This window comes from Spea bombifrons, chromosome 5 (genome assembly GCF_027358695.1).
Source record: "Spea bombifrons isolate aSpeBom1 chromosome 5, aSpeBom1.2.pri, whole genome shotgun sequence".
NCBI lineage: Eukaryota > Metazoa > Chordata > Amphibia > Anura > Pelobatidae > Spea > Spea bombifrons.
Genome location: NC_071091.1, coordinates 34,523,204 through 34,550,071, shown reverse-complemented (window position 1 = coordinate 34,550,071; position 26,868 = coordinate 34,523,204). Strand labels below are relative to the sequence as shown.

Genomic DNA, 26,868 nt, shown 5'->3' with positions numbered 1-26,868 from the left:
TCTCCTGCATGGCAAATAGCTGGGGTAGGGGGAGGACATTGGGAAGAGGGACATCACAAAAATGTAAAAGTTCAAAAGATGGCTGGAGCATCCCTTTCATTTGTATGAAACAAGATGAAATATTTTCTACAATATTGATGATGACACTTTTGTTTGAATTACCATAATTATTTTACTTTACCAGAGAACTTCTAACATATCTTACACAGAATACTGCCTAGCCAGGTAGTATAATATACTTCCCCCAAATGGGTTACTTACGTCAATCTCACCAGAATGCTCTATGAATTATAACATAAGATATAGCCGTACAGTTTATACCCAGTTTATACTGTAACACTGCAGGTTATGGAAAACATATGTTGAAGATAGCCTAGCAACTGAATGCTTAGACTGTGAAACACTTCCTAAAATAATTCAATTGTTTAACAGTTCCCATTATAATAAAAAACAACAGTTTTATGTCATGTTGAGAGCCATTGAAACATTTGGCATGTGGAGACCAGCCATTAGAAATGTAAAAAACCTGCGCTTTTATGACACATTATGGAGTGCAACATTTGTAAAAACTAGACGTTGCAGTAACTCATGTAACCATAAAACGAGTTCTGTTACCTATAAACATATGAGAAATGATTATGGAATTGAATGAACTGTGTGTAATACATCTGTAGTTTGTGAATCCCTTATTTCTGGAAGCACTTGTTCATTCTCCTTGACACTCAGCAGGTTTAATATTGTTTCAAACTTTTTTTTGACAACTTTCTAATCATAGTCACCGAGATCAGGCATGGCCTACCATCAACCTGAAAACAGCCACGAACCATTCCCTATGTAAATATCTCATTTATTGGGAATTCTGACAGCATACACGGTTTCCAGATACTGTTGCAGCCTAATCCTTCTTCTGTAAATGCTGGGAACTCAATGATGTTCTGCCAGACTGCATCTAAGCAATATAGGAGTAGGTTCATACTTGCCGAAAGAATCAGAATATAAAGAAAATATAACAATTAAAATAAACAAGTACAGGGTAGACAATGAATTAACGCACATTGGAATAGTGCACGCTACATCGGAATTAGGTTGTATAGCACATCTCATGACGTACTTGAGCTTTAGGCTATTGAATTCACAAATCCGGTACTACCCTAAAAAGAATCTATAAAATTCTTTAGAGCCAGAGAAGATATATTGCTGTCTGCTACAAAGTATAGTGGCAAATGCACAGCATTTTATTTGGAAAGCAACAAATCAATGTATACGACAGGTTTGCTAATGTGATTTGATCTGTACCATTAGATGTAGGCACTACTTGCTGTCACTTTGGGACAATACATAAAATAGACATGATACTCAAAGTCATCAATTTTGAATAGATTGCACAGGACGGCATTTGGTGAGACAATCAAGATTTTGGGAATACAACATTCTCGTCCAACAGTCTGTCTGAAGTTGATGGGAGTTGTATGTAGGCTGAGGGACAAACAAGTCAGCTATAGTCAGTATAATTAACAGTAATCCATTTAGATCTATGCTGCTAAGAGAATTGCTTGTTTCTCACTAAAATGTTAGACAAGTTTTATAGAACTTATAAAAACCTTAGTGAAGGGTTGAGTCCTCATAGAGATGGAATGAGAGCATGCTAGATGGCATAACACCCAGCGGCATGTTCTGTCGGCCTAGTGTGGCAGGTTCAGGGAGTGGCAGCCCCTTTGACACAAAACTGGGAGCAGAAGCCCAGTTGGGGCCATACAGCTCCTTGGTGTGCTGCTGCTCAATGGGCTAGGCACAAAGGAGATCTGTCATCTCTCGAGCTTGCCTGTTACATTACGGAGATCTGTGATGAGCAGGCACAACCTCCACAGCTTGCTGTACCTGATGTCGATGGTCTTTAAGAGATTAAGTACTATGATATAACATATTATCGCTGAGGGTAATCATATTAAAAGAGTGTCCTGTTTGCACATTAACATCTCAGATACCACTTTTTAAAAAGACACGGTTAATATGCCTGCTGTAGTAGGTGAGTAGTGTCAACAATGTGTCTTTCCAGTAACATATTCTGTTAAAAGGTTGGTCTTGCAAATCAGTATAGTGGCATGTGAATCAATCTACAGCAGATGTCAGGTATCTGGAGTTGATAGTTCCATCCATGCTGTTAAATGTCAAAATAGCTTGTTTTTCTGTTGCGGAATGAGTTGTTCATCGTTCTTTCCATAACGTGTCACAAAACATGATAGTCTGGAATCGTGCTAGCAAATTGAATTGTTGGTTTTAACTATTCACATTTAATAAAATACAAGGCGTACTGTCGTTGTGGCACAAAGCCAGATGGGGTAATATATCACCATCAACTTTACCGGTCTCATGCAACCTTTACATAACATATGCCTTCATTAGCTTGACCTTTGGCTAGTCTCTTCAGTTGCCCATTCATTTCTATAATTCTGTGTCACGAAGAGATATGTCCATTCTTAATAAGTCTGGCTTCGGCTTGCATTTCCAAAGGTGAAAATAATGTCACAAATCAATAGAATAACCGATACTGTGACCTGCATACACCGCAAAAGAAATCATACAAAAAAGAATTTGATGTATGGCTCTGATGGACCAGCAGACTTATAACATATGATATCAGTTAACGTTCATAGTCGTTTTGTTCATCCACTTGGTCTTCTAGACTGTAACATGATTCCTTCATCTTCGTCCAGATGGTTATGTGATGCATTATTCATTAGGACCTGTTTACTCATTGTGCAGTGCTGCAGAATATGAAGGCGCTATATAAATCTAGCAATGATAATAACAGTCATATTTTTTGTCACTTAAGAATATAATGTGCTCCAGGGAGATCCGGGTAAATTCAAAACATTCACTTTAGTAAAAAATCATTTAGATATTTCTCCAGATTCATTTAATTGAAGATGCAAATATGTGAACAAGAGCAAGGCTAAATTTAAATTCTAGGTGTCATAAAGCCTTCGGAAGAGCACATACCCTAAAATACAAATCCTGTGTAAGCGAGGGGGCGTTAACAAATTGTGTTAATTTATGCAGGAGATAAGCAAACAATGAAATGCAATCTTACAATATATAATTATTTTATTTGGTTCGTTTTGGCAACTGTAGTAACTAATTACTGTTCTAGTCTCTAGTTCAATTGACCCTTGCAAAAACACAAAAACTTTCAAGGTTTCAAAGGTCTCTTTTTTAACATGTAGCATTTTTTCTAACATTATTACCGCGGTGCATAGTCTTTTTATTCGTCTGACAATTCAGCATTATAATATTCTGGATCTTAGAAATTTTTGATATTCTGCTAATCATTGGACATTCTTGCCTGATTCTCTTCTTTCCGCCACAGACTTTGCATTATTTTCTACAATTTGCATTTTGGTAAAAACTGATTTATATACTCCAAATGAATTCAGACAGTCTTCATCTGGAACTACTTCACTACATTCATTTTTTATTATCATTTACTGGATGAAATACTCCTATCATGTTACACAGCACTGTAGGACAGGCATCACTGCTTTTGATGTAAGTTTTATGCGAACTATGTTCCCTTACCACAAATATGCCAACACTAGGAGCTCAGTCCAAGGTGCTTAGTGGTTGTAAAGACCATGGTACCTCAGCCCTAATCTTGAATCACGATTTCCAACCCCATGGCTAAGGCTACCACATCTACTACTGCTAAAAACAATAGGTGATAATGGATGTTTATGTGATGTAAAGGATCAAAATGGAATTGCTTAATGAATTGCCATCTGCAGGGCCGGCCCTACAATGGAGCCGAGTGGCGCTATTTTTTTTTTTCGAAGCGGAGGAGAGAGAGGGGCGCCGAGTGGTTTTCGCTTACCAGCTCGGCGCCCTTCTCTCTCCTCTGCGAGCCCTCTAGCTCGGTCTCGGTGCCAGCTTGTAATGCTGAGCGCCGGAAGTGACGTCAATTTCCGGCGCTCAGCATTACAAGCCGGCACCGTGGCAGAGCAAGGAGACTCGCTGCAGGACTGTTTAAAGGTAAGTACAAGGGGGGGTTGTAGATAATGGCGTCGGCGAAGTTTAAAATGCCGCTCCCTCCCCCCCTGGCGTCGGCAGAGGGGGGGGGCGGCATTTTAAACTTCACCCCAGGCAGCATTAAGTCTTGGGCCGGCCCTGGCCATAAGGTACTCAAATGGTTAATGTTAGTAGTATATATTATTTTTATTTGACCGAAGTCTGTGTGTACATACCTATGTGTATATAGAATATATATATATTTATACATATATGTACTCCTTATATATTTTACATATGCAACTAATACTCAAATTACATTAAGCAATGAAAGTGTGAAATAATCTAAAAAAACAAAATGTATGCCTAAAAGTACTAACTTTATTATTTAAAATATTATTATTATTTTTAAAATATGTGAATTTATGTAAAACTACATGTAAAAATGTTTTTTAGACAAGAGCCACAAACGCTTTCCCTAACCTTTTTCAGTTTATCTACATATAGAAATATGTAATACAAGAAACACTTAATAGGTCAATTGACCTAAATTATGGCATTATATTAAAATATGAAACATTGGAAAATGTGTGATTAGCTTCCTTTAATTGGTGTTTGTGATATATAGATATTTTTATGCTCTCATAGCGCATCACATGCTTCTTACCTTCTGGTATACTTTAGGAAGAAGTGTCTGCATGATAAACCACATTGCACCGGAGACACTGCTTCCTTCTGTTTTACTGATGCAAGCAGCTGTATGGCCTGACCAATCTTGCACACCTACTGTTTTCTAAATAGGTACAGCTGGACAGTTGCTAAATACTGTCCCTTAAAGATACCTCCACCTTCTGTTCCAGCTGATCACATGTTCAGCTCCTAAGCCAAGTCCTTTCATATATTTCTATATACAGTACATGCACTGCACTTTACAAACAACAATTGTTCATTTTGTTAAACTATGATAGTTTCCATTCAGCATAATTTATGTAAAGCTGAAATGTATTACATCACAATTTAGAAACATAACAGTGCTATTCCACCCACTCTTAACACCTTGTACCTAAATGTGGCATTTGAATATCATTGAATGCCTGAATATTTCCCCAAATCAATAGTTAACTGGATTCCCTCTCAGACGTTTCATTTTGTTTGGAACTCTTAATTGTCATGTGGCATGTGCCAAGGGACCATGGAGGGTCTACATCTGGCACTGGAGGAGTCTTCTTTTCCCTTGGTTTTTAAGAAAGCAAAAGAAGGTATACTGTTATAAATTACCCTCATCTATTAAGTAACTGGTTTTGGCCACTTATTGTATGTTTAATTGTTCGGTATGAGTTTTGTCATGTTAGAACACCCAGAGATAATGGCAGACATCCGGATGAAACCCCGTGAAATAAAATACTATGTTCTCTTGTACAATCAGATAGTAATGTAGTATCTTACCATACCGAAAGCAGTCCTCACCTAAACAAAATAATTTCTTATTTTCAGAGCAACTTGGCCAACACATAATATAAAGCAGCACTGTCTTCTCTTAAGAGAAATAATGCAATTTAGAAAACTCATTACAGAACAGAGCCAAACTTATTCAGATCAGAAGCTGAAAAGCTTGTAATTTAATCAGAGCTCTGTATCATTAAAATAGCATCTGTAAAAACAAATGATGATGCAGTATTAGACACAACATTTATTTTACTGTGGAACTTTAAACTTTCTCTTTCTCGTTTCAGAATAATCTAGTTTGCTCCTGTTTTTATCACGTACATGTTTTATTTTGTGCTTTAAAACCATTATGATTTCAATTAGCAGGTCCAGAAATACCCATGGTTAATTTAAATTATGTGAGGCAGATTAACTACAGTTCAGTGTAATAAAAAATGATATTGAGAGACCTTAGAATACAGGAAAGGTTTTTACCACCAAAACTATTTTTATTTTCCAACCCAACGTATATATATCGACTTTCTTAAAACTAACGCATGCAGATAAAAGTTAGGCTCAAATAGGTATTCACGTTCTTGTAGCTGTAAATTGGACAATGTCGAAGTAAACAACTTTGTAGTCTTGTTACTAAGTCATTTCCAAAGGTTGCTTTAAACTTTCTTAAACTGACTTAGAGCCTCTGAGTTGGTGTCTATTTAGAAATTACGAATGTTTATATCTGCAGATATTTGTCAGTGGCGGTCCGTGACCATTTTCGGTAAGTCATCTAAAGGGTTTTATTGATGATCTTTTAGGTTTTATATGCTAGGAAGCAATATAAGTGCATTATATCACAGCTGTGATGACATCGCTGTCACAATCTGTTCTAACAACATAAGAGACAACTGTAAAACCATAGAGAAAAGTGCAATACAGAAATAGAGATATAAGATATATAAATATATATACTATTTCTAAAGGTTTTATTACTTTACTTATGTATTTTGTTTATGGAACAGCAATCAAATGATTGGTATACTCTGCACAGAGTTTTACATAGTATGGGATATGACAAACTCAAATCACCAGACCAATCTATGGACAAGGTAAAGGAAGGCTTGACCCCCTTAGCCGCTGTTCTCAATACTCCAGGATATAACACAGTGACTTTTAATGAAGTCTAGGGAGGCTGTGCCAGCTCGGTTGGGGGAGATCAGACATCTACCTTGTAACTACCCCATTGAGCACACCGAGGGCCTGATCCTCCAAGTTGATATTTAAGTAAGATGATAGAACAAAAAGCATGAGACAATTGAGAAATGGTACTTAAGAAACTTAAGAAAATGTGTTAGCTTAAATGTGATAACTGATATTATCTTGATGACTTGCTGTGGTCCCTGGGAGTACTGACAAAGACAAAGCACAAGAGGAACATCTCTTGCACAGTGGGCGCATTGTTTGCCTCTCAACAGAGACCTAGCCCATGGTGACTCCTGCTCCTAGCTACTTCAACAGCTAAGTCCCACAATAATACCAACCCTTCGGGGCCACGGCAAGCACCAATCAAAGCAAAAAGAGAGGGAGGAAAACAAATCCTTGTAGCAGATTTGTCCAAAGAGGTCTGAAATCAGTGAAGCTCTAACTTTCCTACATCTACCATAATTCCTGCTTCCAAACCACACCTCTCCCTATCACAAATTTATTCTACCCAATCCAAACTGAAATGAACCCTGGGCACAAAGTATGTTAATTATATCCCACACTCAAGCAGCATCTTCATTAATGCTGAATCATGGGCTATGATCTAAACTCTAGAGTCCAAAAAACACCTATCCTGAAACTATAACTCTGTATCTTAATAAGAAAAGCAGACCTGTTAACGCTAAGTCCTGTCATGCTTTTTCTGAATTCCCCTGTTACTAGGTGCATGGTCACCAAGGGACGTATCCTCCAATGCATTTTGTTACTATGGTTACCACTCCTCTGAGTGACTGCTTCCTGGTTGTGGAGCTGCCAGTGTGTGAAGCTTGCTTCCTACTGTGTCTGTCCCATTGCTGAATATCCTGATCCAGGTGTTTTAGACCCTTGTCTGCTTTGTGACCATGTTCCTGTGCTGCCAGCCCCGACCTCGGCATCCACCCAACTATGATTTTTGCCTTATGCTTTTCTGTACCTTGCCTTTGGATATCTTTGGCCATCATGCACTCGCTCACCTTCCTACTTACTGTCTAATCTCCAGTCAGTAGGTTTGGTTCCTATTGCACGTGTGTGCCGGCTAACCTCCTGCAACACGACTCCATCTTTCCTGGTAAGAGACTCCCGGAATTACAAGTCCTGGGCTATTAAACACATTACACAACAAGCTTTAGACATTACGTTAACCTAGAAATCATGATCCTTGCACTAGATATATGTTGGAGGTCTGGTTATTTTAATAATTAACCCCATTACCTCTTGAGCACCCACTAAATAAAAGACAGACAACCAAATTGGATTTGTGAAGTATAAAGCACTGTGACGCATAAAAGTTTATTTGAAACTTGTAACATGCAGTAAGATGTAACTTCCTAACTTCCATGAATTAGTGTCTGTCAACCCTGCCTTACTTGTTGCTACCCTTACCAAAAGGAGTTTACAACCACACCCCATACAACTTAAAATTTTAAATTTAAACTGGTTCCACCCCCCCTCGGGGAACTCCCGCCAACTCATTGCCATGTAACCATACCACAAGCTGTAAACTTCTCACTAACTCGTGTGGTTCCCATACCTCACATGAGAAACCACAAAACTTTTACCAGGTAGCACAAATAAACCATCAGGAAAACAACCAGAACCTCTGTTCCCTGCTACCTAATCCAAATCTTCTCTGTGTTGTTTTGGCGAAATGTAAAGGAAGGCCCCAACTTCGTGTCCCACCTTATAAAGCCTAACCATACATATTCACACCCCCTGTAGATCTCATCCTGTCCCTAACCTAACACAATGTGTAGACACTGCCTACCTATAATCATGCGGCTGCTCAACTCAATTGGTATATTCAGGGCCCACTTTAAGAGGGCATCGTTTTCTATAATAATCTTTATGAATTTATGTTCAGAGTTATTCTGTGAAGTTTTCACTAACAAGCAAAATTAGACCGGTACTAAATTGGAAAGTTAACCGCTACACTAAAATAACATAGTAACATATAAACAACATTTACCTATGATTAAATAAAACAAGCTTCTTGATAACATCATTAAAAATTAATTTTAATAATTTCTCCATACTAAAAGGCTGATATATATGAGAACTGATTTGGTTATGACAATATGATGGGCACAAAGAATTCCCAAGTGCTGTAAGCTGCTTAGTGACAGTAGGTAAGATTTATCTTATACAGATTTACATGACAATAAGATATCCATATTTCAAATTTCTAATAGCTCTCACTTGACAGCACATATACGGTAATCTAGCCTTGATCTGCAAGATTAACAACAAGATGTTAACTAAGGGGAGACAAATATGCTCAAGGCAAAGGAATTCAATTTTAGTTTCAGACAATGTGAAATTTTCATGAGAAAGTGCCAAAGGCCCATAAAACTGAATCTTTTCAGAACATGTAGCTGCAAAATGTCCACGTCTGCTTTACACCAGAAACTTTTTTGAACCTCAGGGGCAGAGGTGGCACAACTGGCCATCACCTTCATTGGAAATGAATTCAAATGAGGAAATTTGTGAAGCATAGATTTTCTTCCCCTTAAAGTAAAGAACACAAAGAATATAGGAAATATTCTCCTTAGATATGTTTGTATTTTTTTGTTTTATGAACCATCATCCATCAGGAGGTATATTGCCCAGTAGAACTTTACAATTCTATTAATGTATACTCAACTGTGCTTGGAACACCAACGACAATTTAATTTTGAACTGTAAATGTGCCAGATGGTGTCATATATCAAATTTTCTTATCTGCATAATGAGCTATGAAATATCTGTACGTCAGCCAGAACTATCCATTTTAGGCCAAATGTCTTTGTTTCTTGCTAACTGCTATATAATGAGCATCAACTATGTAATGTGCACCTCTCTCCAAAACGCTATTTATCGTTATTAAACATATTTATTAGACCTACCTGGGATGTATTGCATATAGTATATTTGTATTGTTTATGATGTTTTTGTTTAAAATCTCTTGACTTTTATACTGCCAAATAATGTCCACCAATGGAAAAGAATAATATCTGTCATATCTGTTGTCATTTATATATAAATATAAGAGGATACCGTATTTGCTCGATTATAAGACGACCCTGATTATAAGACGACCCCCCAAAATCAAAATATTAATTTAGGAAAAAAACAAAAAGCCTGAATATAAGACTACCCTATAGGAAAAAAGTTTAACTAGTAAATATTAATTCATGTAAACTAATTTTCATATTTAATAAAAGCTATGATTGAGAAAAATATATTTTTTATTTCCTTTTATTTGCCAACCTGCCCCCCCCAGTTATGCACATCTGCCCCCAGGCTTGCAGCTCTGCCCCCAGAAATGCCTTATACCCCCCTATTTGCCACTCTGCCCCATGATGTGCCTTTTAACCCTCTATATGCCACTCTGCCTCCAGAAATGTCTTATACCCTCCTATATGCCCCTCTGCCCCATGATATGCCTTATACCCCTATATGCCACTCTGGCATATAGGGGGTTAAAAGGCATATCATGGGGCTGAGTGGCATATAGGGGCTTAAAATGCATTTCTGGATATATATATATATATATATATATATATATATATATATATATATATATATATTGCTAACAGCAATCACACTCCTATCAAGCCAAGGCAGCCAGTACATGCTGGAACCTGGGGATGTTAGAAGTGTGATTACAGCCTCCCTATGCCATGCTACCACCCCCACTCCCCTTACACATCCATGCTATCACACACACACATACACTCATTCACAAACATTTAAATACTCATTCATTCCATTGATCACACATACACAAACACACTCAAACCCCCCACCCCCTTACCTGAACTGCAGATCTCCCACTCGCAGACTTCTGCAGGGGCCCGGCTGTGCGAGCAACTTCTCTGGCCCCGCCCCCAGAGGAAGGAGGGGGGAGGTAGAGTTATGTGAGGACTTTGCTAGCTTCCTGTTCTCCTGCTGCTAATAGCGGAGACGCTGCTCGCGACCAAAGCCCGGTAAGCAGCCTGGCCCCAGCAGAATGAGGTCTGATTAGAAGACGACCTCAATTACAAGACAAGGGGTATTTTTCAGAGCTCTGGAAAAAACCTCGTCTTATAATCGAGCAAATACGGTATTTTAATGCACACATTAGTTAGTACAACCCAGTAGCATACCTAAAGGTACCACTCAGGGGTGCCCCAGGTGCTGCCCCTGTTGGCACAAAACAGAGTGTTCCAGGCACAGTTGGCAGAGTTGGCACAGGCAACCTGCTAAAGGGGAAGCACTGGGACAGGGAGGCTGGTTTACGGGCAAAGGCCTACCACATCAATGTCTGGCTCAGTGTATAGTGATGAGAGATATCCTCTATCATATCTCTTTAATAAATGTTATTTAATATTTATAAGTTAATGTATTTTTTCAGATTTCTCATTTTGTTCCTGTTGACATACAGTTTATTGTGACTTAAATATTCTTGCCAACATTCATTTTTTTTTGTGTGTGGGGGGATGCCACATACAGGATCCGGGTTCCAAATAACCTAGGTACACCCCTGGTACAACCTAAAAATTGTGTTTCTGTTTTATTTGAAATCTAAACTCTTAGAAATCATCTTTAATCATCTATCAATTAGAAATGTTAAATAAATTATTTAATTCTAGCATTTCGCCTGTATACTATAAGACTTTTTGTTTTTGCTGAAAACAAGATATATGCTTTTTTCCTCGCATTCGCACAAAGAGAACTACACGTAAACCCCTGTTTTTATCTTGATGGTGGCGCGCCCAGTTTACATTAAAGTGCACGCACTCTGTATGTCACTTCAGTGGACTCTTTTTGAATAAATAATTCTCTCTCAATTTGGACCAGCTGTTTCACGTTGATTTTTTCCACAACAGTAACAAGTTCATATAAATATTAGATTTGGTGTACTCTTACTTTGTTTTCAGTCACAATTTATTTATTATGATTTAATGCTAAAGTGCGTTAAATACTCCCAGTACATTTCACAGGTCATTCAGAATTTCATCATGCTGGAGATAAACAGTTTTTTCTCAGCATGGCCAAAGCACATTGTCCTATAACACAGCAACCTAGATAAGATAAGAACCTAATCTAGCAATTTTAAATATTGAAAAACTGCATTCAACTGACTGAATTTACAATCAATCTCTGATGAGAATAAAGTAGGCCGCTTTTAAATATGTCACCAGGAACTGCATCCAGGAGACAATCCCACACTAAGATTTGATTTTCTTCCTTCTTGCCTTAACTGTCCAAGGTTTGTAAATTTTATAGCAAGACAGGAGGCTTCGTATTTTGCATTAAACCTTCTTTACTGTTAACCTCCAGCAGCAAAACAGTTAACAGAGAAACATTAAAAAACAACCAATAGGAACACATGAACAGTCTATAAATGTCAGCACATCCAGAAACTCCTCCTCTTTCTTTGCTGCTTAACCTCCAGGTGAGAACATTCCTTTTTACATGTGGATATTCTTATATCCATTATTATATTTTATGTGTATTATTTTTCTGATTTGGTGTATATTTCTGTGTTTTTGGTGCTTTTTTCGGTACCTTCCTATCGGATTTACTTTGATTTTAGTTTCCTTCCCCTTTACTTGCTACCACCTAGTGTCTTTTGGCCTTTACTTTATTTTACCTTATTTTACCTTGACTCCGCTGTTTCAGCGTTTCCTCCGTTGCTATCTCTGCCTGCGGGTGTTCCTCCTACTCGTTTCGGTCCTCCGCTCCGAGGCCACGTGCTGCCTCGCGGTTCTGCTATTCCCTTCATTGCCTCACGCGCCGGCTTTCGGCCGGCCGCGTGTGTTTTTTCTCCGGTCTCCCGGTCTCCCGGTCACTCGTTTCGGTGCCGCTTTGCGGTTTTTCGGTCCGGGGTCGCTTCTGCTTCCCCGTCCTCGGCCCGCGGCGCGGTGATTTCGGCGGGCTTGTGCCGCGGCCGTTTATTTCGGCCGTGACGCACTTGTCAGTTTTCACCGCGCTGCGCGCCATTTTGTCACGTTGTCACACATTTCGGCATATATATATATCTGTATTGTTTTGTGTAGGTTTATTTGACTCTGCTATTTTTCCTGCCTTGCCATTAGTGGCATTTTGTCTTGATTTTCAGGTTTTGTAGCAGGTGTTTTATTTTTAGGTCCACATCTCTGGCTATTAAAGTGGTACTACCTCAGGGATCTACTTACTGGACTTACACTACTGCCTATCTTTAAGATGGACCCCTGCTGCCTCTACCTGGGGTGAACCCCTGCTGCCTCTGCTTGGGGTGACCCCCACTGTTATTGGAATTTGATCCTAGCCTTCCCTGGCTTTGGAATTTGATATTTGCTTTACAGGTGCTTGCCACCTTGCTTTAGGGGTGACCCCCTTCCATTACACCTGACCTTTGTGGGCGAACCCCATTCTCCCACGGGCGAACCCTGTGTTTTGTTCCAGCCATATGATTATGATTATTTCCACTCACCGCCTGTGTTTGTGTTATCCTTAGAGTCACACCTGGGTGTAAAATGGCTGATGATTCCCAAGCTCAGATTCCGGCCGCGGTCCAGGCCTGGCTCCGCTCTGCACTGGCTGTATCTTTTCCTGACCACGCTGAGGAGCTCCAGTCTCGCTCCATCCAACCTCCTCCTTCCCCTACGGACGTGGAAGATGCGGAAGCTGGCGGCTCCGCTTCATCGGTTGTTGCCAGGTCTTCTCTCAAACGCTCCTGGACTGATGCCCCCTCTACATCTGGCAAGGGGAAGGCTCCGCTCAAGAAGTCTGGCGGCGCCATTCTCCCTATCGTCTCTCCAACTGAGGATCTCACAGAGTATCAGATATTAGACGAGTACAGTGCGGGCTCCTCAGGTCCGACCTCGCCTGCTCGGGCTCAGGGCCTAGTGCCTGACCTCCCTAAGACCCGGCACACCCCGTTCAACGCACCAGACCAACCTTTTGAGGTGACGGACGATTGTGGCACTCCACTTTTCGACCCCAGGGCCCTGCGCCACCCACGCTCCTCTGAATGGACACCTTCGGCCCATATTGCCGAGTTTCTAAGATTTTGGATCCGTCGTCCTCTTGACAAGGAGGTTCGTCAACGGTTACGTTCCGAGTGCCCTCGTCCCACCATTCAGGACAAGGTGTTACACACACCGGAGTTTGATCAACCGTTTGTTACATTCCTCACCAAGAACGGCAAAGACCCTCGTAAGGGCATTGAATTGGGGCTACGTTCCGCCCAGGACAAACTTTTGGATGTTTCTGGCCCTTTAACTCAGGTGTTCCAAATGGCAGATGAAGCCATAGCTGACGGCTCCTCCTTGGATCCCCATTTGGTCCGTGACTGGACCCAGAGGGCCCTATGTCTATTGGGCAATGCAAACTGTGCAATCTCTACGGAGCGGCGCAAGGCAGCCTTGTTTAAGTTGGATGCCAAACTGGCAGACCTCGCACCCAAGGAACTCGGTGCGGACGCTAAGGGCTTACTCTTTGGTGAGAAATTTATTAAGGATCTTAGTCAGCATGTTAACGTTTTTACGTCACTCACCAAGGCCCAGAGCAACATGAGGCGAGTCTTCAACACGGGGAACCGTTTTTCCTCCAGAGCTGGTCGGCAGAGGGGTCGTGCCACCAGCAGATCGGCCTCGTATGGCGCAAGACCCCGATTCCCGGAAGCCTCCACTGCTTACCGCTCACAGTACCGGCTCCCTTTCCCCAGAGGTGGATCCAGAGGCAGGGGCTACTCATCCAACAGAGGAAGATCAGCCTCAGGTAAGACTCACCTCTTTTCTTCCTCATATTCCTATCGCTGGTCGTCTCGCCCATTTTTCCCATGTCTGGTCCCGGCTCACGTCGGATCCTTGGGTTCTGCAGACCGTAGAGGGTTTCCGTCTAGACTTCCTCTCTCCTCCCCGTCAGGATTTTGTCCCTCGGTTTCCCAGGTTGTCTCGCGCGGCGGCGTCCCTGGTTCATTCCGAGCTTTCGTCCCTTTTGGTGAAAGGAGCCATAGAAAGAGCCGAGTCTCCGCCCCGGTTCCTCAGTCACGTCTTTCTGGTGCGCAAGAAGTCGGGGGATTTTCGCCCCGTCATCAACCTCCGGTCCCTCAACCGGTACGTTGTGTATCGACATTTCAAGATGGAGGGTATCCATCTCCTCCGCGACCTTCTCAGGGAGAACGATTGGTTCTCCCGTCTCGACCTCAAGGACGCTTACCTGACGGTTCCCGTTCATCGCGACGATCGAGGTTTCCTGCAGTTCCGCTGGCAGGGTCGCCTTTGGCAGTTCACTTGCCTCCCTTTCGGACTCAGCTCGGCGCCATGGTGCTTCACAAAGCTCATGAAGCCGGTCATGGAGTTCCTCCGGGCGCGCGGTATCCGCTCCATCATTTACCTGGACGACATCCTTCTCATGGCCCAGGATGTCGATTCACTTCGGCGAGATACTTCCCTCGCGGTTCATCTTCTGCAGGACTTGGGTTTCGTTATCAACGAGACCAAGTCGGTCTTGACCCCGACGCAGACCATACAATTCCTCGGTTTCTCGGTAGATTCGGTGGCGGCGGTTCTCCGACTCCCTCGCGAGAAGGTCCTGGGCATAAAGAAGGAGATTCGCAGGCTCCTTCGTGGCGGCCTGGTTTCTCTTCGAAATCTCGCCAGGGTGATCGGCCTCCTCTCGGCCTCGATTCAGGCCATTTTCCCGGGACCGCTCCACTACCGGGCCCTTCAGCGGTTGAAGACGCGGCATCTTCGCGTATCGGCTTCCTACGATGCGATGATCTCCTTGTCAGACGAGGCTCGCTTGGAGCTCCATTGGTGGTTGGTCCACATGGACGCGTGGAACGGCCGTGCCATTTTCGGGTCAAGCCCGGATTTTGTCCTGGAATCGGACGCAAGCCTGTCTGGCTGGGGGGCTGTTTGCGGCGACGTGGCTACCGGGGGTCCGTGGACTTCCGAGGAACGCGACCTTCACATCAATTGCCTGGAGCTCATCGCTGGCTCTTTCGCGGTTCGCAGTTTCCTGAAGGATGTCACTCATTGTTCGTTGGTGCTGCGCATGGACAACGTCTCGGCCGTCCGCTACATCAACAGGTTGGGCGGCTCGAGGTCCAGGCTTCTCACGGAGCTCACCAAGGAGCTCTATCAGTTCTGCCTGGACAACCATCTGTCCATTCGCGCGGAATACCTGCCTGGCAAGGAGAATCTCGTGGCCGACTGGTTTTCTCGCCATTGGAGAGACGTGAGCGACTGGCGTCTTCGTCCGGATGTGTTTCACTCTCTCCACCTTTGTCGCGGTCCACTCCATCTAGACCTGTTCGCGTCCAGGGCAAATCGTCAGACCGACGCCTTTTTCAGTTGGCTTCCGGATCCGTTGTCTTCAGCGGTGGATGCCTTCCTGCAGTCGTGGCCACTCCAGGGAGCTTATGCTTTTCCCCCGTTCAACATGATCCTGCGGGTTCTCCATTCCGTCAGTCGTCAGGGTGTTTCGATCCTCCTGATAGCGCCCCTGTGGAGGACACAGCCGTGGTTCCCTCTACTTCTGGAGCTCTCGTGTGCGGATCCACTGATCCTTCCTTCATCCTGGGATCTGCTTCAGGATCCGGGGGGGAACCCTCATCCTCTCATCCTCCAGAATCGTTTGATTCTGGTGGCTTGGACTGTTTCCGGGGATCCTGGCATGTGCCAGGCTTATCGGAGTCAGCTCGAGAGCTGCTCTGGGGATCCTGGGCCCCGGGCACCAGGAAATCTTACCTCCAGGCTTGGCACGCCTGGGGTAGCTGGTGTTTGGTTCGACACCTTGATCCCCTTACGGCACCTGTGACGGCGGTCCTTAATTTTTTGGCCCATCTTTTTTCCCTCGGCAGGTCCTACCGCACTATTAATTTGTTTCGCTCGGCCATTTCGGCGGCTCATGTTCCGGTTCAGGGACTGGGCGTTGGTAAGGATCCTGCAGTTTGTCGCCTTCTTCGGGGTGTTCGCCTCTCCAGGCCCCCTAGGGCTCGTTATGACTCCTTCTGGGATGTCTCCCGTGTACTCCGTTTTTTGGAGGATTGGCCGGATAACGATGGGTTGTCTTTCCGTCAGCTTTCCGCCAAGACCGCTCTTCTTTTGTGCCTCGTTTCGTTTCGACGGGTCTCTGATGTTCGTGCTTTTGATGTTTCCTCGTTTGTGTTTTCTCCCGAGGGAGTTTCGGTTTCCGTCTTTAGGCGGACGAAATCTAACTCTACATCGGTTTCTTACCCTTATTTCCCCGACCGTCCTCGTCTTTGTGTGGCTCGGTGCGTTCAATCTTACCTGGCCAGGTCGGCGGAGTTTCGCTCTTCTCGGTCAGGTCCGTTTTTCATCTCTTATGTGCGTCCCTTTCGCCCTGTCTCGGTTCCCACGCTTTCCAGGTGGATTCGTTGGCTTCTCATGCTGGCTGGCATTGAGGGTTCCTTCGGGGCGCATTCGGTTCGTGGTGCGGCCGCCTCCGCGGCATTGTCGGCTGGCTGCTCCCTCTCGGATCTTTTGTCGGCGGCGGATTGGTCCAGGGAGTCTACTTTCCGGACCTTTTATTTCCGGGCCCCATCGCATGCTGCTTTGGCTTTGATTTAGGGGCGTTAAAACTGCAAAATACGAAGCCTCCTGTCTTGCTATAAAATTAGGGATTAATCTAGCCTTGGTGCAGTATTAACCCCTTAAGGACAATAGGGGTTTTTACTCGTAGTATATTGTGGGACAATGGCTCTTTTAACGTTTTTCAGTGTTACTGTTTAGCTGTGATTTTCTTCTCTCTCATTTCATGCTCCCACACATATTATATATTGTTTTTTTCAGGACAAACAGGGCTTTCTTTAGATACCATTCATTTTATCATATCATCTAATTTACTATAAAAAAAATGATAAAATATGGGGATTTTTTGTTAAAAAATTACTTTTTCTCACTTTTTAAACAGAAAACTTTTACTCATCTGCAAAAACTAATGAAACAACCTACTAAATAGATTCTACTATTTGTCCTGAGTTTAGAAATACCCAATGTTTTTATGTTTTTTTGCTTTTTTCTGCACGTTATGGGGCAATAAGTACAGGTAGCGTTTTGCCATTTCAAAACCTTTTTTTCCAAATCTGGTAATTCTTCCCCCCATGTGCCATTTCGGGTATCTTTGAAGCCGGCCAATGCAATTTACCCCATCAAGTCATATATTTTTAAAAACTAGACACCCCAAGGTATTTGAAATGCTGGTATTTTAACCCTTTCAATGCACTAATTTTACCACTACCCTTTGTGAAACTTTATGGTAGTAATTCTTTTTGTATTTTTTTCACACATGTTGTACTTCAGGTATAAATTTATCGCTCCTGGTATATGTCCGTGTCACACAACACCCCAATATGTGTTCAGTAACATCTCCTGAGCGCAGCGATACCCCCCATGCATGGGTTTGTTGGGTTATTTGGGAGGTAAAAGGCCGCCTTTGTGAGGTGTGTATTTTTTTGCCATTTAGACATCTGCCCCATGTCCCATATTTGGGACATCTTTGAACCCGGCCAATTCAATTTACCCCATCAAATCATATATTTTTTAATACTAGACACTCTATGGGCATTTGTAATGCCAATATTTTAACTCTTTCCATAATGGAATTTTTGTAAAGATAAAAAATTTTAGGACTTGCTTATTAAAAACTTTTTTTTTTTTTTGGTGACAGTGGGTATTTTTACATGTTACCATATTTTTGACATTTTTTTAATTTTTTTTTTTTTTTTTTTTTTTTTTTTTTTTACTAGTCACTCTCATTAGTGAGCTGGGCTCCATTGACCTTGCATGGTTGGATGCAGTACCTGCATTCAACCTGCAGGAGGAGCTCGAGAGTTCTCAAGAGGGTCTGGATTGACCCTCTGTGAACTCAATTCTCTTGTTAATGCCATCCTGTGAATGACGGCAACGTCATTCACAGGATGGCACTTGTGGTTGCTCCTCGGAGCAATCACAAGGCGATCGGGGGTCGGGGGCTAGTGTTGCTGGCATGCCTCGATACTGAGGCATGTCAGTAACACAGTTTATGCTTAGGAAGCGATTCCGATCGCTTCCTAAGCAGTTTTAGCCGGGCGCCGCCGCGATCATTGATGATCGGTGCGGCGGCGGCCATTTTTCTTCCGGGGAGGGCTGCCGAGGGCTGCCCTCCCCGGATCCACGGTCAGCCTCACTTGTGAGGCTTCCGTGGATGCTGCAAAGCCGCCGATCGCGGCGAAAACGCCGCGATCGCGGCGATGCAGCTATTTAACGGCAGCCCGTACATGTACGGGCATTGTCGTTAACCCGTTGCACGGCAACCCCGTACATGTACGGGGATTGTCGTTAAGGGGTTAATCTAAATTTTATTAAAGACAGGAGGCGAGTATTTTCCCTCCCTTCAGATTGTTTTTTCCCTCCCTTCTTCTTGACTTCGGTCTCGCTGGTTTGGGGGGATAAGTAGTGGGATGTTGATTTGTTTATATTGATGTACCTGTTATTTTTATGTCATGCTCGACATTTTATGGCTTGGTACTGTCACGGTCTCTGTCTTTTCAGGTCGTCCTCCAGTTGTTTGAGGTGTGGGAGCGTTGGTTTCCATGTGCGGCTCCGCTCCTGGGTTCCTGAGTTCGTCTGCTGGGATGTTGTTGCTGTCGTTGCAGTTTCTTCGCAAAGAAAGAGGAGGAGTTTCTGGATGTGCTGACATTTATAGACTGTTCATGTGTTCCTATTGGTTGTTTTTTAATGTTTCTCTGTTAACTGTTTTGCTGCTGGAGGTTAACAGTAAAGAAGGTTTAATGCAAAATACTCGCCTCCTGTCTTTAATAAAATTTAGATTAATACTGCACCAAGGCTAGATTAATCCCTAATTGTTGATAAACCAGGGAAACCTATAGGCTGAGACATAATTATGTAATCTCCACAAGAAAATAGATAACTGTTATATTGTATTCAAGTAAAAAGCCTGTGTCTGTAGAAGAATATATACTATAACCTACCTGAGGAAATATCGATGCGATTCTTCTTGGACTTGGTCATATTTATGTGAACGCTGATTTTTCCTTCTGTCAAGTCAATTTCTACGTTGCCTATTTCATCAGCAAAGGTATTAAAGAGAAGAAGTCCACTTGGATTCCAAGTACGAAACTGAAAGTTTACTGACAAGAGGTCTTCATTATGACGGCCTTGTACTTCCAAGTAACTTGTGGCATTAAAAAAGACAGACACTGCTCGTGATTCCACACAGGTGAAGTTTATATTGACCTAAGAAACAGAGTGGTGACAGTTTAAATAAATTATCTTTTGAAGAACTACGGTATTTATTTTAAATAATTTACAAGACACAGTTTATTTAACTCAAAAAAACTTTGAGAAAATAACATATTTGACCATTTTTGGAAAGGTGATAAACATACATTTTTAGACCAGGTAATACCCACACATAACACTTCAGCTGAAAATTTAACAACATCGTAAGGAGTTGATTTTCAAAACAAGGACATTTCTAAGTGACCCCAAACTTTTGAATGGTAATGTTTATATTGTTTTTAACAAATGTACATTAGAAGAATATAAATGCTATAAATGTATACCTTATCTTTTATTGTTAAGCTGTACTGAATGTGGAAACAGGCTTTGATTCATTCAACCCCTTAAATATTACATATACAGACAGATTAAAAAAACTACCATTGCAAAGCTACCTTTTAAGGGAATATATATTGGCTTTTTTTAGCCCAGCACTGTGAAGAAGGTACTATAAAATGTTTTTTGACATAAACATATTCCATTAAGGAATATTCTTGTTACCTGCAGTTATAAGAGGAAGTAAATCACAATCAGAACAGTTTGTGGTTCCACTTTAATTCTAAATTGTCCAAAGCTGCTTCTTTCTAGGTGAAGAATTTCCTATTTATTGTAGAGTTTTTGCCATCAGAGAAAGTGCTTCAAAACATTTACTCGCTGCTGGCTAATGACTATCCGAGTCTGGTTACTTTTCCTTAGAAAATATGATGTGGTTATTTTATAAATTACTAAAACACATCATTACAAGTATGTTCTCCTCTACATTCCCGCCTTGTACTTTACAATAAATAATCTACCAAAACCATTTCTGTGAGCTTCTGTTTTTTTTTATATCTTCAGTAGAAGTTTTCAGAAAATATTTAGCCCAAAGTCAAACCAGGTAGCAAAAGAAATGTGTTGAAAAAAATATTGAGTCACTTTAAGATCTATGCTGAAATGTATCATTATTATCATGTCCCTTATCATAGAATGTCAACTGGAGAAGACATCACTGAAAGATAAGCTATACAGAAAGGTTATGTACAGTCCATCCTATGATTAGGAGATAACCATGTTAATTATGGAGCAGTTCCTAGTCATACTATGAATTCAAATTCCTGGCACCAACAGTTATAAGATAAGTATGTTGATTATGGAGTCTTTCCTAGGGTCCAAAGCATGATGTAATATATTTTGTGGACAAATGTCCACAGATCAGAGTAAAGACTGTGAGATATGAAAAGTCTCCTCTTAAGTAAAAAAAAAAAACTAAAGAAGGGACCTCTCTGTTTCTAAAAGCTTACATTACTTTTTATATTACTCTGTGAGTGTTGACCCATACATTTAAATTTAAGGCAGTAAAATTATCTACTTTGGGACCAGTATCACAATATGCATTTTTTCTAAAATCGCTCATAGTACAGTTCCCCCATGTCATGCCTGATAACACATTAACTCTTGAATTCTTGATTAAACTACCAAGTTACTAAATAATTTATTGTTCCTACTTCTGTTTTTTTGCACCATTCATCTCCTTTATGGCAATAGTTCTGCTGGTATGTTATTGGCAAAGGCCATATGATATCAGCTATAATATTCAGTGTGCTTTAGAATCTAGCCCCCGAGCTTAAAGAAAAAATAAATTGGTAAGTATTCAGTTGTTACAACCACATTTTATGAATATTGACATATTTAAAAATGCCTTGTGGTTTTGGTATGGATTGCATGAACTACTGTTTGGTAATATTGTGTATAGCACGCTTAACACACCACTACATATTGTTCCCAAGTTCCCCTAAGGCAGTTTTTAATGGCAAATAATAGATTATGCTGGATAAATGTTTTTGCAGTTGACATTTGGTATGGGAAGTTTTCATTTTCACTCTCAGATCTCATTTGGAGTTCCTTGTAACAAAATACTAATAATAGGTTTTCACTTAAATGTTATTATTGTAATTGTCGTAAATATTACATTATTCTTTGTATAAAAGAGTTGATTTTTATTACAAATGTAACCATGATGTACTTACCACATTGTAAGGATCCATCTTCCTTCTCCTGGCAAGGTCAGTAATGTTATTTCCATTGTAGTTGATACTTTCCATGCAACCCTTGAAATTCTTTCTACTGCTTGAGCTTGGTTTTCCGGAGAAAGGCATACCTCCAAAAGTCAGCTTTTTTAAGAAAAAAAAGAAGATTTCAGGGTCTTTTTTGGTTTTGTTGTGCTTAATGCTTACATTTTAACTCCCTATCATATATTTACTACACCATTATCCAATCCAGAAGCCAATAAACCATATAGTTTTGTTGTCTTAATTGTTTCTTTAACTACATATTGTATAACATTTTATTTGGATAATTTACCGTCTCTGTTCCATCCTGTATCTTCTCTGGTACACAATTAATTACTGCCAATAGATTTGCATTGTTGCTCCCTTAATATTTCTGTGCACTTTAGCATTACATATATTTGTTAGCAAAATGAATGCGAAAATATGGTACACGATTTGCAGACTTGTTAAGATTTGTAGAAAAGTACGGCAGGGCAATCCAGCATCTCAAAACAATATGTTTAAACTACAATATGTCTCATTGTTTTCTTCCATATTTTGCGAATGGAATACTAATGTAGTATTTTTACAAAATAATGCAGTAGATTTGCTTCCACAATTGAAGTAAAAACAAGTTTAAAGGAATTTAAATTACACATAAAATATATTCTCTTATTTTATAGCAAATGTTTATATATAACACAGATGTGCTATGTGTGTTGTATTACCTCAAAGTCCAAGTCTAAATAATCAAAGTCCCCATTGGCTTTAAAATGTTGTATGTGTCTGTCAAGTGTCAGGTTAATATTCCTTCCATGGCGCTCAATTATGACAGAATGCCAATGGTGATCATCTAGAAGGCTTCCTGAGGTTGCCGAGGTGTGACCATAAATGGATCCATATTGGTTGCTTCCTGAAATTGAAATGAATAAATTACTTATGATGAAAAAGTAGCTACAATCCAGGTAAATTCAATCATAGCTTCTTTTACTATGAGTAAATTGCAAGGTACATTTATCATAAATTCATACTGATTTCAGTGGGCAAAGTTTTTCATGCCACTATGATAAGAACAGGCAACAAATTAATTGTATGGAAGTTGCTAATAACTTTAGCTAAGCACAGCAGCTCCCCAGATCTTTTATCTACGAGATTCAATAAAGTTCATGCTGCTGAGGGACCCAACACTGAACTCCAAAAACACTTGTGAGTTCCAACTGGTGAACACGTAAGCTGACATTTTTTAATTAGAATTAGTGAATCTGTTGAGGGAAAACATCAACTAGCATTGTGATGGAAAGTTTGCTTAATTAACCATACGCACCAATGATTTTGTCAATTCTTGCATTATGTGAATAAGGAGTCATGCTTTAAAAATATCAACTCAAGACATATAAATATGTGTATTTTGGATATACGGAGAGTGGACCTATCACCTTACAATAGCTAGAATAATATTGTCACCGCCATGTTGTGATAACACTGTTTCATGATTTTATTATGGCATTTTTAAGATTAACTTAGAAGATATTAACAAAAGATTATGATCTATTTATTATTACTATTATTATCGTGATGATTATTTGTTAAATAGTCTTTAATTGGCATGTAGACACAAGGAGTACTCTAGCTTTACAGTAGGAATATAATATTGCCTTCTTAGAAGCTAAACATTTTACATATCCAGAAATCGTATTTCTTTTTCAGTACGTGTAAATAAAATTAAATACCTGTGTCGTAAAAAAAAAGCTAATTGGTCTAAAATTATCACTTGACATTCTTAATATGAATATATTGTAAGAAAGTGATAGATACGTATCACCGAAAATTGCCTTTGATTTAATTCAGTTATGTTTGAGACCAGCTACATAAAAACAGAATAAAAAATGAAATTTATTCATCAGTGGGAAAATATCCACAAACCTACAAAAGTTATTTCCAACTAAGATGACTGTTCATTTTGTCTTACTGCCTCAATATAGAAATTGAATAAATACAATGCATAAATAGCCACAGTATCATAAAATAAAATAATAAACAAAATTATAACCCTCCGCCAGATGACACAACTAACACTGCAAAAACATCCAGTGTTAAAAAAAGAAATAAACTTCCAATTATATATCCATAGTACTAATAAAAAATATCTAAAACAAATAAACAAAAAAAGACATAGTGTAAATCTGTATAGATCAAATTAAAAAAGGAAAATAAATGAAATTAACTCACAAACATCGTTTCAAGTTAAATGTGAAGCTATGTGGAGCAAACTTGAACAGTAGTATGGATGGAAAAATATAACATATAAACGTGTAAATGCTTTCATGAAGTCACCTGGAAAAATATAGTAAAAATCCAATAGGGAAAATACTAAATTCCTTTTTTTTGGTATGTGTTCACAGATGAACAAATGAGTGACTGAAAATGGATTTCACTATATTGTTCTTGATGACTTGATGAAAGCGTATACATGCTTATACGTTATGTTATATCTGTCTGTCTATCTATCTATCTATACAACTGTTCAAGTTTGGGATCACTTTTTAATGGAATATCTTCATAGGTGTACAGGAACCATCAATTTTGTTAACACAGCCAAAAACATTCTTGTTTTGGATGAAAACAGCTATGGGGCCCCTAAGCAATATATATATATATATATATATATATATATATATATATATATATATATATATATATATATATATATATATATATATATATATATATATATATATTAGTTATAGTGTTCTGCTGTTTTTTTTTGTTTCTGTTACCTAGGTTTAACTGTAGCACCAGCTTTGCTTTCTTAAGCTCCAAGGTGATATAGTCCCCCTGCTGGCCTTCACCATGAAAGAGCACGCCTTCACTCTCTGAAGTTTTGAATTTGAGTGAGATGACGTCTTTTAATGTCTTCATCTTTTTGTTCTTAAATCGATATGTCAGCCCAGCACTGCCATCAAAATTGATAACATCAGCCCCTGTAAAAATAGAAAGCATGTTAGAACAAAAACACACACCGGCATTTGAAACTAGAATTCATGAAACAGAGTACCTTAAGTTATATTGAATACTGTGCCATCTTTGTTATGTGTTAGATTTTTTACACACCCGCCATCGTTGAATTTAAATTGCATGTTTAAAAGACATATCAAACATAAGCCAATTCTGCACTGATTAATTGTTTCAATGCGTAATAACTGCAACAGGGAAACACATTATTTACCATACCTTGCCTTATACACTTATATATTCTTATATATTCTTTTTTCTTTCATGTTCATGGCTCTCTTTGGCTTTCATATTAAGAACTTTTATATGCGTTCTTTATGTGCACTATGATGCTTTTACTGATCTAATTAAAACAATGATATAGGCACAATTTATCCCAAACATAAATATTGTATTGTTAATAATTATTATACTTGATACCAACTTGAAAGTGACAGAGAATCATTTTGCATTTGAATCGATAAACATTTTCAGAAAATGAACTATTCTTTTATAGTATTCTGTCTGTAATAAATTATACCCTGAAACCATTCTTTATAATATTAAAGACCACATGGGTAACTAGTTCAGGGGAAGACATCTTTATTAAAAACAGTAGCTTTTTTTTAACGAAGGGGGTGAAAATGCTTACATTTCTTTTATTTTGTTTTAATGAATTCAAGAACTGTAACAGTATGACATGTCTGTGTTACATGCTACAGTCAGATATGCCCTCAAGGTTTGTGAGGCTTTGAGGGTTTGCATGACCCCTTTGTTGCCTTTCTTAGAAAGTGACAATGGGCTTTTGTGATCATGGTATGAACTGTCTACTGGGCAGTAGCTGGTGGGTTGTTTTTGGCTACTGTTATTTGTTAACGATGGTATGGGAATGTAATAAAGCTGTGGCCAAGACCCTTACCTAGATTAATGTCATATGTCATCTTTCGGGCTAGCGAGTTGAAATTAGGTTTTGCTGTTTCCTTACAGATATGGACCTGACCACTCAAACAGACCACTAGGATATGACATAGTCTTAGAGGTCCACTTCACTCAGCAAAACAGAAACCATGTGTGTGTGAAGGAGAGAATGTCGTGGTGCTAGGGAGCCCTGAACACGAGTCCCGCTCCTTTCCGCCTAAGGGCAGCACTCCCTACACTTTCAGTTAATAGCCCTATAGGTGAATGAATGTCCTAAGCAGCTAGTGAAGTTGCTCGCATTGAAGGTCTTTTATGCTACTGAATTCTCATTGAAATACTGTAAAGTTGCAAATGTGCAGGAAACCGAATGAGTATTACATACTGCACTTACAAGATAAATGACATATCTGCTTTCTCATAAAGAAATACTAATATACAGTTTTGGAAATTATCACTGTATCTTAAACTGTTCCCGTAGTTCAGGATGCACTGGGCTTTGGAGATTTATTTAAGAAGTAGGTAGTATTTTTAGCTGATAAAAGGAGAGGTTGAACATGTCAGTGCAAGATGTAGTTAGTCCATTAAAAAACACAACAGAAGTGCTGATGTTTTCTTCAGTATATTTCATAGATAAGCACTGCTACTCTTTCATCTTCTTGACTTGCCCCGAACTTGCTTCATATAGTTTTTCTTCTTTTGTTTTAAAAACCAACACAGTTGCAGACTTGCTAAACGTCCACAAAAATATTAATACTTGGTAAAGGGTTAGTTAACGGTGCAGATCTGTCATTTTAGTTGTTACTCTTAATGTTTAAGTACATAGAAACATTACAGAAAATTTGAGGTTTATCAAATGTCAATTAAGTCTTGGCATAATGAATGAAGCAAAGATACCCATGGTTAAAATGATCATTCCTGTAAAAGATTTTTTTTTACATTTAACAGTACTAGGAATATAATTACAAAATTATTCCATTTCACCAGTAGGTAGAATATCCCCTGTAAAGTAT

General features: G+C 39.9%; 1 protein-coding gene across 1 annotated transcript in view; it reads right to left on the bottom strand.

Moving 5' to 3' along the window:
• The window catches only part of CNTNAP2 (contactin associated protein 2), a 650,026-nt gene that overhangs the window by 298,783 nt on the left and 324,375 nt on the right, over positions 1-26,868 (bottom strand). The window contains exons 5-8 of the mRNA XM_053467334.1: positions 24,727-24,930; positions 22,678-22,862; positions 21,929-22,072; positions 19,613-19,877 (exon numbers count right to left, since the gene is read on the bottom strand). Of these exons, the coding sequence (XP_053323309.1) occupies positions 19,613-19,877; positions 21,929-22,072; positions 22,678-22,862; positions 24,727-24,930 (798 nt within the window). The remainder of the gene's footprint in view (positions 1-19,612; positions 19,878-21,928; positions 22,073-22,677; positions 22,863-24,726; positions 24,931-26,868) is intronic.